Source organism: Coturnix japonica, chromosome 17 (assembly GCF_054131305.1).
Source record: "Coturnix japonica strain WE chromosome 17, WE-NBRP24, whole genome shotgun sequence".
Classification (NCBI taxonomy): Eukaryota; Metazoa; Chordata; class Aves; order Galliformes; family Phasianidae; genus Coturnix; species Coturnix japonica.
The window spans coordinates 15,219,070-15,237,639 of NC_140679.1; the positions used below are offsets into that span (position 1 = coordinate 15,219,070).

The 18,570-nt window shown below is 47.8% G+C and overlaps 3 protein-coding genes across 28 annotated transcripts in view; 2 read left to right on the plus strand and 1 right to left on the minus strand.

Moving 5' to 3' along the window:
• The first annotated feature begins 1,578 nt into the window (after positions 1-1,578).
• Positions 1,579-4,005, plus strand: LOC146758136 (uncharacterized). The gene is made up of 2 exons (XM_085518150.1): positions 1,579-2,002; positions 3,833-4,005. The coding sequence occupies exons 1-2, from the start codon at positions 1,716-1,718 to the stop codon at positions 3,861-3,863; spliced, it is 318 nt and encodes a 105-aa protein (XP_085374276.1). The 5' UTR covers positions 1,579-1,715; the 3' UTR covers positions 3,864-4,005.
• Positions 4,006-4,327: 322 nt separating this feature from the next.
• On the plus strand, positions 4,328-5,202 carry LOC107323845 (interferon alpha-inducible protein 27-like protein 2A). Its single transcript, XM_015883277.2, has 4 exons — positions 4,328-4,406; positions 4,484-4,531; positions 4,652-4,813; positions 4,988-5,202. The coding sequence occupies exons 1-4, from the start codon at positions 4,391-4,393 to the stop codon at positions 5,074-5,076; spliced, it is 315 nt and encodes a 104-aa protein (XP_015738763.1). The 5' UTR covers positions 4,328-4,390; the 3' UTR covers positions 5,077-5,202.
• Positions 5,203-5,344: 142 nt separating this feature from the next.
• The window catches only part of LOC107323816 (zinc finger MYM-type protein 4-like), a 32,183-nt gene continuing 18,957 nt past the window's right edge, over positions 5,345-18,570 (minus strand). For 11 of the 26 annotated variants that reach the window (XM_085518142.1, XM_085518140.1, XM_085518135.1 and 8 more), the window contains 14 exons: positions 18,175-18,318; positions 17,887-17,924; positions 16,560-16,704; positions 16,063-16,184; positions 15,550-15,721; positions 14,854-14,907; positions 14,563-14,742; positions 13,973-14,067; positions 13,476-13,647; positions 12,106-12,257; positions 11,289-11,400; positions 10,013-10,261; positions 9,562-9,691; positions 5,345-8,548 (listed from right to left, as the gene is read on the minus strand). In XM_085518142.1, the coding sequence (XP_085374268.1) occupies positions 8,341-8,548; positions 9,562-9,691; positions 10,013-10,261; positions 11,289-11,400; positions 12,106-12,257; positions 13,476-13,647; positions 13,973-14,067; positions 14,563-14,742; positions 14,854-14,907; positions 15,550-15,721; positions 16,063-16,184; positions 16,560-16,704; positions 17,887-17,924; positions 18,175-18,318 (1,973 nt within the window). In that variant the 3' untranslated portion in view covers positions 5,345-8,340. Of the gene's footprint in view, positions 8,549-9,561; positions 9,692-10,012; positions 10,262-11,288; positions 11,401-12,105; positions 12,258-13,475; positions 13,648-13,972; positions 14,068-14,562; positions 14,743-14,853; positions 14,908-15,549; positions 15,722-16,062; positions 16,185-16,559; positions 16,705-17,377; positions 17,460-17,830; positions 17,925-18,174; positions 18,319-18,570 lie in introns of those variants that run through there. The other 15 variants (XM_085518139.1, XM_085518137.1, XM_085518130.1 and 12 more) reach the window with 10 other exon arrangements.

Sequence of the window (18,570 nt, forward strand, 5' to 3'; positions counted from 1 at the left end):
GCCTTGCGCATCCCTGCTGTCCTGGTGGCAGAAATCCTCTCTGCAGTGGCTGAGCTGTGCTGGCTCTCCGTGCTGCAGAGATTGGAGTGTTGGAAAGGGAAGAACCAAAACCTGCACAGCTGAGGTTGGTTCCTTTATCCTCAAAGTTCTCCATAGGAAACACACGGAGGTTGAGATGCCGCGATCAGCTGCTGCGGCGTTCCCCTGCGTTCCCCTGCTCAGGACTTCCCTCCATATCCATCTGTCAGCGCTGAGCGCGGCTCTATGACAGCGCGGTGCTCCCCGTTGGCGTTCCCTCCCCGTGCTGTTAACCCTCAATACTCAGCATCACCGCACGGGGCAGGAGGACGAGGGGGAACCTCTGACACTCTGCACCCTTAAGGCAGCCCCCAGGTTGTGGGAGAGTCAATGCGATCCTCCCACACCCCTCTCATATCCTCCCACACCCCACACATCCCCACCAGCGCTGCTCATTCGCTACCCAAGCGCTGTGGTCCCTCTCTGACCTTGCACGGGGAAGGTTTCTGCATTGCTATGCATTATGATTTCACAATTAGAGACGCTCATGTGTGGAAGTTGGAGGCGGAGGCTGTTGGACACATGCTCGGAGCCACTCGTTTTATTTCTATTCACATTAACGCACTTCGGCCCCTCGTTAAGGTGATTATAAGGCACAACGTCTCCATCCGCTTCTAAAACAGTTGGCTCTTAAATCTTCATCCCTCTGCGTAGCGCTGCCCAACCTGCCCAGCTCCGCTTCCCCGCGTCTGATTGCAGCGTTAATTGGATCGAGACTACAAGGGATTCCTTCAACCGAGAGTTTCTGGTGGATAAAGAGGGGAGGGGTTTTACTGCTGCTCCACTCCCAACACCCCACCCAGGTTGAGTTACAAGAACAGAACAGCTCTTGGTGGAGCTCAGGGGCTGTTTCTCTCCTTGCTGTCCTTGCTGTGACCGTGTGCCTTTGGCGCTGCTCCTCTCTGCCTTCCTGTCATTGGGATTCCCAGCATCTCTGCTCCTTTTGGGAGCTCTTGGGGCCTTTTGGGCTATGGGCATCAATGGGGCTGAGGCTCAGAGCACTCAGTGTTGGTGGCACTGAGATGCTGTGCGCATCCCGGCTGTTCCTGCCCCGTTCTTTGTGCTCCTGACACGGAGCTGCAGCCCTGGAGCTGCCTGTGGCCCCTGCGGGGATCCCTCTGTCCATCCATCCACACAACTCAGTCCGTCTTTCCATTGTTCCAACAATCCCTTTTCCACACCCGGTGCCAAAGCCTCCCCACTCGCTCCCGCACGCGCCAGTATATTTAGCTGCCTCTGAGCCTCTACCTTTCCTTATATAGGAGAGGCCAAACGAATTTCGCACTCTCATTATTAATAGCCCTCGAGGAGCTCTTCGGAGGCTGCCAAAAATAGCAGCGCAGCGCACCCGGGGCAGCCACACGGAGGGGCGAACATTGCCGGGATGGGGAGCACCGCGGGGTCTCCGTGTGCCATGGGCTGACCCTGCATAGAGGTAGGGCCGGGAGGGGCCATGGGGTGGGCACAGCAGCATCGCTCTGCGCTGTGATCCTACAGACCCCGGGTGGGTGATCCTACAAGAGGTCCCCAAACCACTCGGGGGGTCCCCGTGCCCACCGCGTCCCACGTCCCCGTGGGGTCTGGGCCCTGGTGAGGGCTGCGGGCGCTGCGGGACAGCGGGGGAAGCCGAGAGGGAGATGTTCGTCGTCGGGGAGCTCCGCATCGTCGTCCCCTCCTCCGTCGGGGAGGGGGCTGTGCCCGGAGGGGCTTCTCTTGAGCCCAGCGGTACCCGCAGCCCAGGCGAGGGCTGCCTTAAATCCCTCCCTCCCTCCTCCCTCCCCGGTGAGGGAACTTCTCCCGCTGTACCGGAGGATGCTGCAAAGCTCCTGCGGACGAGAGTCCTATGGCAAAGTCACGGCGTGAGGCTGGAGGGGACGCGGGGAACCGCTGCCAACGGAGCTCCACGCCGGGCACCTCCAGGGCAGTGAGTGCTGCGGAATCGGGGGGGTGGGCTCGGGGCGCTGCGGGGCTCCCCCCACCGCCGGCGTTTAACCTTCAGAGAGCGCTGCTGGAAGGAAGAACAGAGCGGGTGGGGATGCGGCTCCGCTGATGGCAGCGGGGTGGGCACAGCTCCGGCTGAGGGGGGGTCCCAAGTGTAGGGAAGGGGAAGGAAGGAGGGTGGTCCTGGTTGGGGTATCCCAATGGGTGTGTGATGCAGGGACACCCGGTGCAGTGGGATGCGATGGGATGGGATGGGAGGAGACGCCCAACTCTCAGTGCTGTGAAGCACCGTGGTACTGTGTGCCCCAAAATGCTCCATGGCCAAAGATAAAGGTGAGGGACCCCCAGGTGGCACCGTGCCCACCCCCCAGTTGTTGTGGGGCTGAGCAGTGACATTTGCTGAGGCCACCAATGCCGGGCGCGTGGCTGGGGCACAGCGTGCAAAAAAGATGCTTCCTTTTATAGCCAGGCCGGGGCTGTTCGGTGCTGTGTGAGCATGTGGGACACCACGGGCAGCCCCAGCACCCCCCCGTGCTGCTGCCCCCCCCCCTATCAGCCCATTTGTTCTCATGCCTGGATCTGTGCAGGTGTGGATGTGGAGGCTTTGGGGTGAGCGCTGTGCTGGGTGCTGCTCTCCAAGGTCACTGTAAGAGCCCGGCCGGGGGCTGCGGGGCTGAGCTGTGACACGGAGCCATGTGTGTCCCCAGGGCTGGGGGGACACCAGCACCGCAGTGCTGGGAGTTCTGCCTGGGGGCGATTGGGGCCGATCTGTCCATGATGTGACAGCCCCGACCCCACACCCTGATGGTGGGGGTTCATCTGCGGGCTCACAGCTCCCATAACACTCTTGCAGCAAAGCTCAGGGCTGGAAGAGCCAAAGGGGTGAAGCAGGGACATCCCTGCAGCACGGCCAAAGGTGCCGTCAAAATACTTTTGGGGGCACTAAACTGACTCTCTGTCCTGTACCTTCCTGTGTCCCCCCAGCTGCACTGGGCCTGTCCTTGTGTTCCCACACAGCACCCCAGCTCTGGGATTAGGGATAGGAAGGTCATTGGGGTCACAGCACAGCCTGGCTGGTGCCACATTTGTCCCCCCCAGCACCATGGCTTTGCTGTGATCGTACCATGCTGGGTCTGGTGGGCTCCCTCCACCCCTCGCTGTGGTCTCCAGCCCCAGAGACACCCACAAATCCCCCCCCATTGGGGGTGATGCCTCCATCCTGCTGTGCCAGGAGGTGCTGTATGGGATGAGGGCTCCTGAATGCTCCCAGCCCTGTGAAGGGGGGGTGTAGGTTGGTGCTGTGCCCCCAACCCTGACTGCAGTGCAGTGCAAACACTATTGGCACCACCAGGTGCTGGGGGGGCTGCACTGTGAGCCAGCACAGCTGCAGGAAGGAAGGGGGCCTGGCAGACCTGGGGTGGGTTAATAATGAGTGGGGTTAACGCATGCTGGGCTGCAGCTGGGTGCCATTGGGGTTGGTGTTGATTAGTGGAGATGGGGAAGGGATGGAGCACACCTGGCAGCTTGGAGGCTGTGCTATAAGGTCCCGTGGGCTGGGGCTGCCTCCAGGAGCAGCCCTGTGCCCGCTGCCTCTCCCTCCCAACCCTACATACTTCTTCATATGCCCATATGGAGTCGGCCGGCGTTATGGAATGTTAAGAAGTATGTATCCTTGGGCTGGGACCCCACGTGTTGGGACCCCGACAGTTCCAGCAGCTCTGATGGACTTTGTGGAGTGATGGAGAGGTGCGTCCCTGGGGCTGGTAAAAAGGAACCAGATCAACTACAACTGGATTTGGTCCCCTTCAACCAGCTGCAGTGGGGCACGCAGTGACACGAGGTGACAGGAGACCTGGGGACATGGAAGGGTAAGGAGCCGGCAATGGGGCGGGGGGGAGGGGGATGGGAAGAAATGGGTCGGGAGGGGATGGGGGGGAGGTTCTGGGGCTGCTGAGCAGAGGAGGGGGAGGAGCTGGAAACGTCCACCATTCCTCATCCAGAAGTGCAGAGCTTCACCACTGCCAGACCCCAATAAAGCAGCAGCCACATAAGGGGAAGCTCTGACCCCCCCCACCCCCCCAGATCCATCCTGTCCTTGTGCTGCCCTGCCCCCCAACCCCCCCCTCCCCCCCCTCCCCATCCCGTCACAGCGTGTGAATCGGCACAGTAAGGGTTAAACGCTGAGCTTGAAACTTGGCAGACACGAAAGTAAACAGGCGGATTTCCTGGAAATTCGCTTTCCTTACATCATCGCTGAGCCCTCCCCCCCCAGTCCCCCCTTATAGCACAACACGGGACGGGGCGGGACGGTCACTCCTCATACCAGGGCTATCCCACCACCGTGGGTGCGGTGTTAGAGGTTGCCGTGAGGATGTTACAGCCGGCAGGTATAAGGGGCAGCCGGGGGGGTGAATTGAGGCTGTGGGCTCCGAGCAACGCTTTGTCCTTTTCTCTTCCTCCTCAGTCGTGAATCCGATCATTAAAGCCGTCATCGGGAGCGGCGTCGCAACAGGTGAGGGCTGAGCAGCGCTATGGGACTTTATAGGGCATCCCCAACCCCTGCGGGATCTGACAGCCCCGTCGGGTCGGGTTGGGAGGTTCGGGTTGTTAACGCGGCGCTGTCCCGGTGCAGGAGTGGCTCTCGTGGGCGTCCCGTTGACTATTTGGTCGTTGGGCTTCACGGCTGCCGGCATCACCGCGGGATCCATCGCGGCCAAGATGATGTCGGCTGCGGCCATCGCCAACGGCGGCGGGGTGGCTGCGGGCAGCGTCGTGGCCGTGCTGCAGTCGGTCGGTGAGTGGGGGGCGGTCGGGTTAACGACTCGGCTCTTTCAGCCTCGGGTTCGTTCACCAGGGATGGGAAGGGACCTGTTTGGATGAGGGACATTGAGCTTTAGACGGTGTTGGTGTCCGAGCACCGAGAGGGGCGGCTGGGGGGGCTCACACCGGCCGCTCTGTGTCCCTATAGGAGCCGTCGGACTCTCTATTGGTGCCAAACTCGGCTTGGCCTCCGTGTTCGGGCCGGTCGGTGCGTTGATCGGTTCGAAAATCCCTTAAAGGATGGGTGGCAAAGGCCAGAAACGCCCGAGATACGGCACAGCTGCTACTGCGTCATCACACCCCCCCCCAACCCCCATCCCCCCAGCGATGAGCGCTTGAGAGCAATAAAGACGCTGCAAAGGAGCTGCCCTGGTGGCTGTGTGTGTCCTGGGGGGGGAGGTCGGGGTTTGGGACATGTAGGGCCCAAAGGAGATGGGAAAGATGGGCACAGAACCTCGTTACCCACGGGTGGGGATGGGGCAGGAAACAACGCCGCACTCCGGGCTCGAGGTTAAAGGTTTTTAATCACTTTTTGCAGAATACAGATACGATTCCAACAAAAACTATTTCGAGGGGCGGGGGAAATCTCAGGAATTCACTTCTTAATACCATACATTGAACTCTATAAATTCTCAGATAAGAAAAAAAAGAAGTCTTTTATTCTTTTCATATAGATTACGATGCACTGGCGTCACCTATTTGAGTCTTTTGAAGTCAATGCTTTGCAGCCATATAGCACCTTTCATCACGGGGGCTGCAAAGCATCCTTACACAATTTAGCCTCATAATGCCCGAACGAGGTAGGAAAAGTCTGGCCAATTTACAGAGGGGTGCAACCGAGGTAACAGAGGAACAAAGGAGCACATGGGGGGGGGTATCACCCATATACAACAGCAGTGAGAGCACACCCAGCCTTGGGTTGTAGGGGGGAGAAGAGTGGTCCTACCGACCCCTGGACCAAAGGGAGGAGCCCCTCCTGATGCTCAGAGACCTTTCTGAGTGCTGGGTTTGTTGCCTTACAGATGAATAGGGAGTGAAGGGGTGAGGGGCTCCCCCAGCTGAGCACATCTGGGCACGTTGGAGGGGGGGCAGGTGGAGATTTGGTGTTTGATGCTTCGTGTGGCTGTGATAGATGCCCTCCTTAAGCTGCAAGTGACTCATAAGCTCCAGCAGGGAACACATGGGGGTTCCATTGCCCCTTCACATCGCTTGGCTGGAGGCTGCAGCCAGAGAAACCCAGAGCCTTCCTTCACATCAGTCCTTATCACGCTGGCAGAGCAATTCCTATTATAACTGAGCTGCCTTCTGCACCTCGCAGTGACACTGAGCACCTCCAGGCTCCTCCACCTAATGGACACCACACTGAGCAGCTCTATGTGAGCACAGAATGAACAGCCCCTGAACTGCAATTCCCTACAGCAACACCCTGAGGGCTGCCCTCACCCTCCTCCCCAGCCAACAGCCACAGCATCACCTCTGTGTGCTGCCACATCCACTGTGTCAGCAATGGGAGGCACCCACATGGAGGAGGACCCCCCCACCAGCACTGTTTCAACACATTTCTCTCCTTAATAGATGACACCAATTAATACGCAGCGCTGCACGGCTGGCAGATGATTCAGCTCCCTCTGTATCCCTAACAACCTTATCTAAGCACTCAGAGCTCCAGCACTGTGTCCCTTATCTATCTCCACACTTTACTCCCCTGTGCTCACAAAGGGATCAGTGTGTGGCTGTGAGCCTCAGCTCAGCATCCAGGAGGAGCTCAGTGAGGAATAGAAACCGAAAGCATTTAATCTGATCCTTGCACCACCCAACGGCGCCGCGTCCAACCCTGTCTGCCTCAGAGCCATGAAATAAAGGGGTTATTACAACTGCCTTCAGCCAGCCTTGCTTCCAGAGGGCAAATCCTTTCCATTCGAAGTACCTGGAAAAGTAAAAGCAACACACACACACACACATGGGTGGGTTGGGAGCACAGGGGGGGCTTCACATTTCACGTCGTTTTCTGTATTAAAAGAAAATACATGAGTGAGATCTGTTACAGGGACGGGACTAGCGAGGACACAACGGCAACGGGCTACGTTCTGCTTTTATTTCTTTTGGTGTTAAATTACTTTCGTTACTGCTAAAAAAAAAATAATTAAAAAAAGAAAAACCCAACCGAAACAACCAACAAAACAACAACAACAACAAAAAAACCCCTTAGTTAAAGGCTGTTGATTTATCATCACTTGAAATTGTAGTGATAAGATCGAATAGCAGACTCTTGTTACTGAAGCCGGACCAGGCCTAGATAAAAACCATATGGTTCTCTTTATAAAACAGTTTGGGTTTCCAATGGATCTGTGGTCGCTACATCAGAAACACACAGCTATGGGTGGAGGTACAGGCAGTGCCTGACAGTCCTGTCTCCTCTCAGCACAACATGGGAGCTCTGCAATGAGAGCCAAGAAAGACTTCCCACCATCACCCCTACATCTCTTTATGTATGTATGGCTGGGACAATGATGCTTGCAGGAGCCCTAGTTCTGTTGTTAGAAGTAATACTGTGACCTTTGGACAACACTGCACACACTGCAAAGGTGGGGGAGAGAAACAACAAGGCCCTCTGGGTTTGCCCTCTGAAATAACCCAAACCAGAGAGGGGAAAAGAGGAGAAAGGAAAGCTGCCTCGAGGGAAAAAATGAACGTCCACACACCTCAGTATTTGCTAGATTAGAATCGACAGGCTGCAGAGCTACTGCACCAGGAAAGGGATTCTCTGCACACAGCCCAGGACTGTCCCCTCCCACAATGAACCCCAAAGTGATCGCTCTCAAGTTTGACCCACATCACTCCTGCACAGCGCTGGGGAGAGCTGCTGCCCTGGGCTGAGAGCAAGGCTGGCACCGACCGACAGCAGCCACACAGGTCCCTGCAGCTGTGCCCACGGCCTCTGCCTCCCCAGCGTTTGATCCCGGCTTTAAAAAACATTATAAAAGCATATTGGTATTTATAACAGAAGTCGTCTGGTTGTCTCAATGTCACCATCTTCTCTCCTGTCCTCATGAAGACCTCCAAGGTCTCCACGTGTCCTTTGGCAGCAAGGACTGCCAGCCAGCAGGCTGAGAGGTCACATGAGCCGCAGCCTGGTATCATTATCATTATGGTAGATGATCCACGACCATTTTCCTTAAAAAAAAAAAAAAATCAATTTTTTTTTCTTTTTTTTTTTTCTTTTTTAAACCCTACACAGATAAAGGATTTCTGCACCACTCAAACAGGTTAGTTCAACTTGAGTTTGTTCAGAGCATTTAGTGCTGCCTGCCGCAGGACGGTGTTTCTCGCAGCCTACGGAGCTCGTCTCCTTCCAGTTCCAGTCTGTACATCCGCTGTGGTTCCAAATATGCCCGGAGGTGACACGATCTTGGCTTATTTAATACACATTTTTTTCCAAAAGCTGGACGTATTCACAGTTTGGTGCTTCTGCCGTATTCAAAGGAAAACAACCCACTTCGTTTAGTCTGATAACTCGATATCAGAGTCTTCTGATTTGACTTTGGCAAGTTCTTCGTGTACCTCCCTCACCATAAGAATGCGAGTTAACATGATGTCCAAAGTTCCTGGGTCTATTGGCAATGTGGAATACCACATGGGGCTGTTGGGGACACAGGAGCGCTCAGGCTGAAGGTAAAATACATCACTTCTTTGCTTCACGCTTTCAGAACTGTCAGTGCAAAAAGAAAACACGTTACAGAAGGCAGCTTTAAAAGCCTTAATCGTAAAACAGCAACTGAGAGCAACAAAGAAAATGGCAGTAATACTGAGGTTACAACACTGTGATTCAAGCAGTATAATTAAGTTCTTCAGCTATAGAATCATCCACACTGGACTCCAATAGCGGAGTTTCTCCATGACTGACTGATGTATCCGACATTTAATCTCTAAACAAAACAGCCCATCCCACTATTCCACAATTGCTGTGCACTTCGGGACAATGAATGCTTAAGGATCAGCAAAACTACATCCCAGCTTGCTTCTCCTGCTGCAGAACAGTGAGCACATCAGCTTGGCAGACTGACCATCAGACTGAGGGAGATCTCCATGCTGGGAGGAAGGGCCAAAGGCCTCCAGAGCAAGAATCCCTCCTGCTTGGCCTTGGAGTATTCACATTAAAACAGCAAAGTGAACTCTTACAGCAGCTTGTACCACTGCAGGGGCTCTGCAGGAGCTGATGTACCTTGAGAAGCATGAAAATATTTTCTCAGCCCAAGGACAGCTAACATCTAATGATATGCAAGTGAAAACAAGAAAGATAAGGAGATAACAGGGCAGCTGTTTGGCATAGCCAAAGCCATGGGACTATATGCAGGAAGCTCATTAGGTGTAGTTTTGAGGCTGTGATTTATTTGAGTTTCAGCTGACAGTAATGAGATCCTGTTCCATTCTGTTGGTGTATTTTCTGTGAGGAACTCCATGCCCCACCTGCTCACAGACCTACCTAAAGCTGACACCAAGAGGGAAAGACAAAACGATTTGTATCTGTGTCCTTGCTATACAGCCTCTAACTCCTAAATAAGAATTAATCTCGCATCTCAGCAAGCAAAATCCATCATCACTTTTGCCTAAATCACACTTTTCCTACCCTCTTTCACAAAGAACACCATGTCTGAGCTGAGTCCCTGCCTGAATTCCTGTTCCAATCTATGTGCAGATTAAAGACCAAGTTCTATCACTTACCACTTTGACAAGTAAAATTCATAAAGTCGCACTGGACACCTCAGGGGATTATCTGCATTTTCAGCCATTTCCACTGCTGTTGAAATCTCTTCATCTTCTCCACGTTTCCTTTTGCCTACAGACAATTTATCTGGACACACAAAAACGGTATCACTCGAGTTCAGTCAAGAGCAGCACATGAAAGCTCACAGAGTCCTGTAGCCTAGCACCAGTCTGACTGGGCTCTGCAACACCTCCAAGCACATTGCTTGAGCGATGGCCTGCTTCAAACAATTTCTCTTTAAGTCATCCCAGAGTGAAAGAATTTGAAGAAGTGCAGGATAACAGCAGAAACCAAACTACCCACAGCTCTGCTTACTCTATGTTCTTTTCCCCTGCCCTTTTCAAATAAGGAGGAGATAACAAAAAACACAATCACAGAGATTTGAGCAATCATAAAGCATCCGCTTACCTGATTCTACCTCTTGTTTTTGAAATGGTGGGAAAAAACGTAAATATGTTGTCTTAGTATTATACTTCAGAGTCCGGGTCCGCCTCATGACGTGGGCAAAGGACAGCTTCAGGTGCTCACTGACATTCTTTAGTTGAAAGTATTTGGTGTTGAAGAATAGCAGTGTGTTCAGGAGAACTATGGGGGAATATGCACCCAGCTGTTTGCACTCCCACAAGTGTTCCTCTTCTATTCTTGAGAACATATAACCTAGAAACAATGCACAGAGAAAGAAGAAGTATTACCTTTACAGGCTGCTGGCAATCTAAGAGATCTTCCCCATCTTCCCAAAGCAATGGAACCCTCCTACACAAGCACAGTAGGATGTAGAGATGAGTAAAATTACATTGGCAAGTTCTGTCAGAGACTTGTTAAGTCCTCTTCCATCTAACCTTGTACATGAACAAACTGTGCATTAAAACAATGTCAGATCTATCATAGTTAACTGCAATATAAAACCAAGAGCACTGCATGCAAGAACATAGAGGGAGTGTGGAGAACCGAGCTGTGGAACAGCACCATCTTCCAACACCTGATCGATGAACAAAGGTATATAAGACATCAGCAGAATCTCACTGTCCACAGCTACCTGTAAGTCAGTTTCAGATCCATCTGTGGAGCTGTCAAAACATCACTCATGTTTTGGTGGTAATCTCATAAAAGATCTTATGTACTCATATTGCTTGTGACCACCTTCATAAACTGCATGAATATCCTCTAAGAACAATAAATAACATCTGCAGAACTGGGGAACTCTTAATGTGGAAGAGACTGAGGTGAGAAGAACTCGGAGTCAAGGAGTTGAGACAAGACTCCAATGATTTCCTTATATGATCCTCTGATTTATCAGAAGTATTTCCAGTACTGATATGGAAATACTTCTGCAGCTCCACTCTGAGTAACTCATCTCAAATACTGCACACAATTCTGGCTGCCTGTATTCAAAAGGATCAGCTCAAACTTGAGAGAAGAGAACTAGCACATTGACTACAGGAATGGGAAGCCTTTAAAGGAGCTGAGAGATTGGTCAAAGGAGGGAAAGGTATCTTTAAGTGAAACCCATAACTGGTAGAAATAGACACACAATCCATGATTCTAGTCTACCACAAACAACTGCATGGTGGAAAGGGGAGACCAATGGGAATGTCTCAGATCACATCCATCTTCATGGCATTGAGAACAATACTCATAACAAGGCTTTGTCATGCAGCTACACGAGATAAAATAATTGTCCTACCATTTGGAAGAATTGTAGGTTCCCAGATTTTCAAAAGTTTTGTAAGTTCAATCATAAACCTGGAATAGGGCTCGGTAAAAATGTTATCTATTCTACCATTCTCAAACAGGTACTACGAGAGAAAAAAAAAAGGAAGACATATAATTTATGAATACATAACATTGCAGAGATACAGGACATCAGATTCTTTACCCTTCCTATGTCTGAGTGTCTTATGGTCCAAAATGCCTTGCTGAAATCTTTAGTAAGATACCACATCAGATTTTCTGCATGGATTGGGATTTCCATGGTGTGAAATGAGAAATCTAGGCCAGAATTCTTTTTATTATTCTGAGCTCACCATCCTCAAGGCATTAAAACATTGACAAAGCAGCCCAACAAATTAGGCTGCTGAAATAGAGCTACTGAATGAGCATAGTGTCTTTGCCAGGTAACCTCTTCCATGTAAACCAGTATAATGGAAGAGTACTTTGCAGCTATTTTAGATCTACAACATTCAATCATAAATCAAACTCTTCTAAGGAGCCACAGGTTTCTACAATTCTTTCCTATATATGAAAGGGGTAAATACAGTCCCAAATGTAAAGATCTATGTCAAGCCTTCCATGCCACATTCCTCCCAAGTAAGAAGAGGTTTGTTTACTCTGATCAAAAATCAAATTAGTAGAATGAGATTAAGGCATGTTATGAACGAAGCACAAAAAGATACACTCTCACCTCTACAAAAAACAAGCAGCTACTTGGGACTATGGGTATAAAGCCTAAAAAGCCACTAGAAGTTCATAATGTTCTCTGCAGTACCCAAATTCTGACTTACCTGCTGAATTCCAAGGCACAAGTATAAGATGCTGTCGGGATCGTATTTTTCTCCATTCGGTCTCCGCACCTCTTGAATAAACTGGCACAGGCCAAAACTCAGCTCAGCAAAAGTGCACGAGAGAATGTCCTCCTTGAGCTTCACAGGACGAACTGTGGTAGAGAATGTGATTAAAGAAACATCTTTGAGATACTAAATCTTTACATTTAAATATTAGGGAGTTTGCTGAATCCAAGATATGGGTGCAGCAATGGTCATGTGTACTCGGGCTGACAATGCAGGGTTGGTAAATCCTTCATAGCTGGACTCAGGGGAATCTTGAGTGAGAAAAAGATCCTGAATATTTCCTAGCAGTTCTGGGCATGAGCTGAGCACAGAGTATTCGACTCCTTAAAGGGAAAAGGAATGAAGAGTTTATAGGGCTGTGAGATTCAGAAAACAAAGCAGCGCAGAGAATTGATCAAAGAATCTGCAGTGAAATTACTGCTTGGCCACTCCACATTGCTGAGCAACTGCCTGGGACTGAACAGGGAACCTTTCTATGGGGATTGATACTGTTTCCTGGAGCTGTTGGTAACTTTTGTTTTCTTAGCTACAAGAAAAGCCCATCACTCATGTGATTACTCTTCTGCTGGGAAACAGAAAACAGCTGTTATCGTGTAGTGACAGAGGAGAAAGCAGAGCTCATTCTAAACAGCATTTTCCCTTTTGGGATCTTTCTTATATAAGCCCTGCCACACCTAGATCTATGCACTGTAGAAGCTTTTAATACTGCTTGTTCTCTTCCCCGCTGTCCTCAAAAAGCTCAGTTACAGAACTAAATCAAATTCTCTGCTGCACTCTGAAAACTTGCCCACAAAACACAGTGTGAGCATGTAAGACAGACTAGAGACCAGGGAAAAGGGGAGTCAGACACAGCCAAACCCTAGGAGTGCTGTGCTTTCATACAAAACTAAAACCCCAAAAACATCCATAATTAGAAAAACAGAAGTGACATTTATATTGTCATTATCTATCACTCCAGCGGGATGCAAGGAACAATTCATGCCTTTTAAAGGTAGTTTCAGGCAGAGTGTAGCACTGAATGGGTTGACTTCTGGAAGGTTTGTTTCCAGCAGTGACGCTCAGAAAGAACACTGTGCTGCACGGCTTTTTACAGCAAACACTGATGCTGACAAATACTTTGTGAATGTGTGAGCTCCAGATGAAAGGACAGGGCCAAGTCCGTGCAGTCAGCTTGTAACTGTGCTCTAGTAACAGCTTAGAAAGGACTTTGCAGCTGCACAAAATATCTGTTCTAGAAGTGAAGAATTAGTGCATGCAAATGCACTAAGGTAAGGTTAAAAGATCAACCAGTTATTTCTGTTTACCTGAAAACTTCAGGTCCCCTTGTTCCTCCTGTGCATTTTTCCATTGGACCCAGTTCTTCCAGGCATTTACCCCATACATATACTTTAGGGTCATCCCAGAAACAGAGCACCCTGGGTAGGAGCCCTGCATCAGATTGCGGGGCTCTACAGCAACTACAGACTTCTTTCGTCCCTATAGGAAAACAAACAAAGAAAAGCAAATTAAAGCTTAACGAGCACTTCATCTATGGATGCTTGACTTCACCTCCCATAAAGAGAGTGGTGAACTGACATGATAACAAAATGCTACTCCAGTGACAGAAGCTGAAGGTAGACATATGCATTTATTAACATGCAGAGGAGAAAATGTTTGTCATGAAGAACAGAAAAAAAATACAGCATAACTAAATCAAATTCTCATTTCCACCCTGGATCAGTAGTTTTTTTTTACTCCCAAGGATTCCTCCAACATTATTACTGTAAATGCAAGGAATTAACATCCCAGAGGAGTTTCTTACCCGTCTTTTTGGCTGGGGGAAGCCATCTCTGTGCCTCCTTCTTGCTCGTGAACGTGAATGCAAACCCAGTCCCTTACTGAGAGGGTCAAATGAGTCTGAAGTGAAATCAACACCATTAAGAAATTAAATTACATGATTCAATAAGCCCAAGAAAAAGTGTCACTTAAAACTATTAAGCACCCAGTAACTCCTGTATATTCAAACAGTACTTTCTGTCTGAATAAGTGGGCAATAAGTGCACTCAGAAGAGGAAAACAACCCCATCCCCAAACAGTGGGTGCATTCATTCAGATAAACTGCTATTCTTTTGCACCACTGACATGGATTATACCTAGGAGCACAAAAATGATACATTGAAGGGAGTCAGGCAAGACTACCTGCTACTCTTGACAGTGGTTCTGTAAAATGCTGTCTGTAAAGATGCCAAAAATATTTTAAAAACACTGGGATTTTTAGTAGAGCTGCTTTAAATATCTGGTTTAACTACACAAAAACATATATCCCCCCTTAAGTAGGCTGTGGCTACAACACTGACTCAAAGTTGGATGCATTTTTATACAACAATGCACTTTTCTTAGTGTTATACAGACCTGATGGAAAGTCTGCCTCCAGGTCCTGTTCCACTTCACCTTTGGAGACCTGCTTCGGTTCTGGTTCTGGTTCTGGCAGGGTATTGGATCGTAAGGCATAGTGATTTAACTCTTCTTCCCAGCTGTGTGGAGTGGACACTGCTTCTGATTCTAGATCTCCACTGTAAGTGCTACCTTGGTCTGTAATAGAGCAATCAGATATACCACATGCTATGGGAAAGGACAGATAAAGAGTTTGAAGAAAAGATACATCTGGATCAAAGTCCATGTGCAAAAAGAAGTCAAACTGACCTTTCTCAAACATCTTGGGGTCCAGGAAGAGCTCATGCTCAGACGTTTGAGAGCCTTAGAAAAAGAAGGAAACTTTTATCTACAAATGATTTATGACTTACACAGCTAATAGAGAACAGCAAATGCCAAAAAATACATGTATTGGGTCATGGTGCTTCCACACAACACATCTTATCCTCATTACAGTTTTACTAATAGCTCTCTGCCAAGCTCACACTATTATGGGAGAAACACAAATGCAGAATTAACTCATGTTTGATTTTCTAAATATTTCCACCCCTCCATGTTTGTCACTGGGAGTCATCTGTAGGCAGATGCAGGGGTTGGTTAATTTCTTTTTAGCTTGCTCCACTTCTATTTCGTAGTTTGATCACTTTCCAACACATTTTAACCTGCATCACCCTTCAAGAATCCACTATAACAAGCCTGGTGTGAAAATATTCTTGTAAAACAGCTGCTCTGCCTTCTTGCTTTTGTCTCCTGCTAGTGCATGATGTACTGGTCTGATTACTACCACTAGCAACTTGTTACTGCCAACATAAGTTAAATCAGCACCTAGGATCAGGGAAAAGGAATGCAAAGACACTTAAAGCACTGCAGGCAACAGAGGCTATATACACATTTCTCTACCTATTTACCACAGAGAGAGGACCTCTATCTCACTGCATTCAGTTTCCTTTTAAAAGGACCACATACCACCGTGAGAGTGTGTTTTGTCTTTGTCCTCATCTTCTGCAATCATTTCTGCCATCTGAAGGAGATCTGCTTCAAATGGACTTATGGGAACCTTTTCTTTGATATCCTGAATTGTTTCAAGGATCTTATCAGCATTGTCCAAAGTAGTTGGGAAAAACATGGGAACGGGTACCTACACAGACAGGCAGAAATTATTAGAGATTGTTTGGGGATGAAAGGAAGCACCAAACACACAAGGGAGATTCTACTTATTTAATCTTTCTTAAATACTCTTAGGACTACAGATAATTTTAAGCAACTCCAGGACAGAAAGTCCTTTTCATTTCTGCAATAACCCAACAAATTGTTGTTTTTATATAACGAAGCTTAACTCAGTGTAAAGTGATAAGGAATGAAATGGATTCATAGACTCCAAATACCACTCACATGTGTGATCAGAAAGCCCAGTGACATGGCTCTTGATCAGAACCCAAACTGTAAACCAGTTCTTCAGTGAACTTGAGCATAACTTACAGGTACTGGCATTCCAAGTGGAACTGGTGTGTACTGAGTGTAGAGGTGAAGGGGTACTGGCACAAACACTGGTACAGGAACAGGTACCACAATGATTTTGGGTTGAACTTCTTCTTCTTCTTCTGTTACATTAAAAACAAAATAAAAATTGTTTGACCATATAATCATCATACACTTCAAAGTGCCCATCAAAATCGTTTGGTGTTCCACTACTAGTGACTTCTGCTTGTAATTCAATGGGCACAGTACATCTTTGCACTGCTGGAACAAGCAGTGATGGAACAGTTTGGAAATAAGCAGTGTAGTGACCAAATGAATGGTGGAAGGGAAGGAAATAAATGCTAAGGTCTGCAGCCAAGTAAATGCTATTGCAGACATCTCACAGCTAACTAGAAGACCATAAGAGACTACTAAAAAATAACAGTCTGTTGCATAAATCATGCACTCTGAACTGCACTACAGACTTCTATAAAATGGGTTGTAGAGTAAATACATACCTGTCTGGCATTCTTTATTTTGTGTATGAGGTTTGCATGACGTGGCCTTAGTCTGTGTGATTGGCTTGCACAACAATGCTTTGTTTTTTAGGAGCCTAGGTGGCTGTGAAGATGGCAGTTTTAGGGCATCTGTCTGAGTACTGGCCTGTTTGGAAAAATACAAATGAGAGCACAGTCAGTATTAGTTGAAGTAAGATATTGTAAGATTAATACTTGTCCTCTACTATGAAACACTGAATGATTTTAAATTGTCTTTGTTAATTAAATGTAAAAGCTACCATAAAATAGTTTGCTATTTGGTATTTTTTTGGTGTAATCCATTTAGTGTTTTCTGGACTTTGCATCCATCTATTTTAGTGCAAAGCAAAAAACAGACCTTAGAGTATATTTGGTTTCTGTAGTCAAAAAACCTCTATAAACTTCTGATCTTAACATTCTACTGCTGATAAAAAAAGGACTTACATTGAGCTACTTCTGATAAAAATACTGGTTGTTATATATACACTCAAAACAACCTTAGTAAATCAGTGAGAAATCACTGAGAAGGAATAGATGAAAACTGAACACAAATGTTGGCAGTATCAATTTCTAATTATACACAGAGTGACTTTTTATGCTTGTACTAATTTTGTGCTCTGCCAACAGTAATTTTCAGTCATGCGTTCATACAACACGATCTGTTTCATTATGAAAAAATCATACTCTAATCCATAAATTACCCTTCAGATAAAAGGGAGGATGCCAATTTCCCAGAAACAACAAGCTACATAGTAAAATCCTCCTATTTTTAAGAGAGCTCCAAGATGTACACCACATACCTCAAAGAGCCCAAGAACAGGAACTCTAGGAGTTAGTCATATGTAAGAAGTGACAGTCGTTCCCCATAGCTTCACTACCACACTACAAAGGAGTGGGGAAGAACAGCTGAGCTGCAAGAGCTTGGTAACTTCAGTCCCAGCAGCCCATGCTGGTTTATTTCTTCCCACAGCAGCCCTTTTGACATCACATCCCACCTCTGGCCATGAAAGTTAGCCTTCAGTATAGAAGCCATGCACAAAGTGCTTGAGAGCGACTGCCATCTCAAGAGCCACAGCCTGATAAGCCTTGCTAAGCCATCAAATCAATCCATTTATGGACACAAGAAAACTTTAATATCACACATTTATAAAAACGGATAAGGCATGTAGCTGCAAGCTGGATGAATTTTAAATGCCAATCACAACCAGGAAAAATAGTTATAAAATGAAGGTGCTAAATATTGGATACTTTACTTGTTATTGATACAATCTGGACGAAAGTGAGAAAAAGAGTCTCTTGTAAAACTTACATCTCCTATTATTTTTGCTGTCACGGTAGGGACTGCACCTGTGGAGAAAAAAAAGCAACATACAAGATTAGTTTTGTATGTTCCCTTTAAACCTTATTCCCCACTACAAGTGAACAGGTATATGTCATCATTTATACTTATGAAAAGGAAGGACAAGGCAGCAGCCCTCAGCAATGATGTAAAACATAGTGAAGAAGCTGCTGTCCTCGGTGGGAAAGACCCCTGAACAAATACAAATGTCCAGGAATAGAGATTTAAAAACAGAGAAATCATCTTCAACAGTCCTACCCTGTAAGACATTGTTGGAGTTAACCGTAGGCTGGGCTGCAGGGGTGCTTGCAAGGGACACCACATTTGCTATGACTGGGGTTGAGTCCTTCCTCAAAGAAGGTGGGCCTGATGAGGAAGCTGGTGCTGTAGAAGGGGGCGTTGCTGGATGGAATGAACAGAAGAAAACAGAAATAAGCAATACAATGATAGACATAATGGCATTTCTGAAACAATATCCACCCTCCGGATTTATCTCCAGATGAAAAAGCCTGCTTTATGAGGAGAGTGTGGCAAACTGGAGGGTCTCAGCTTAAATAGAAGGTGGATCCATAAGCAAACTTCAGCTTTTTCTCATTCACTGAAACTTTTCAGAAGTTTATCACAGTATGAAAGCACTTTTTGGTCTCTGATAGT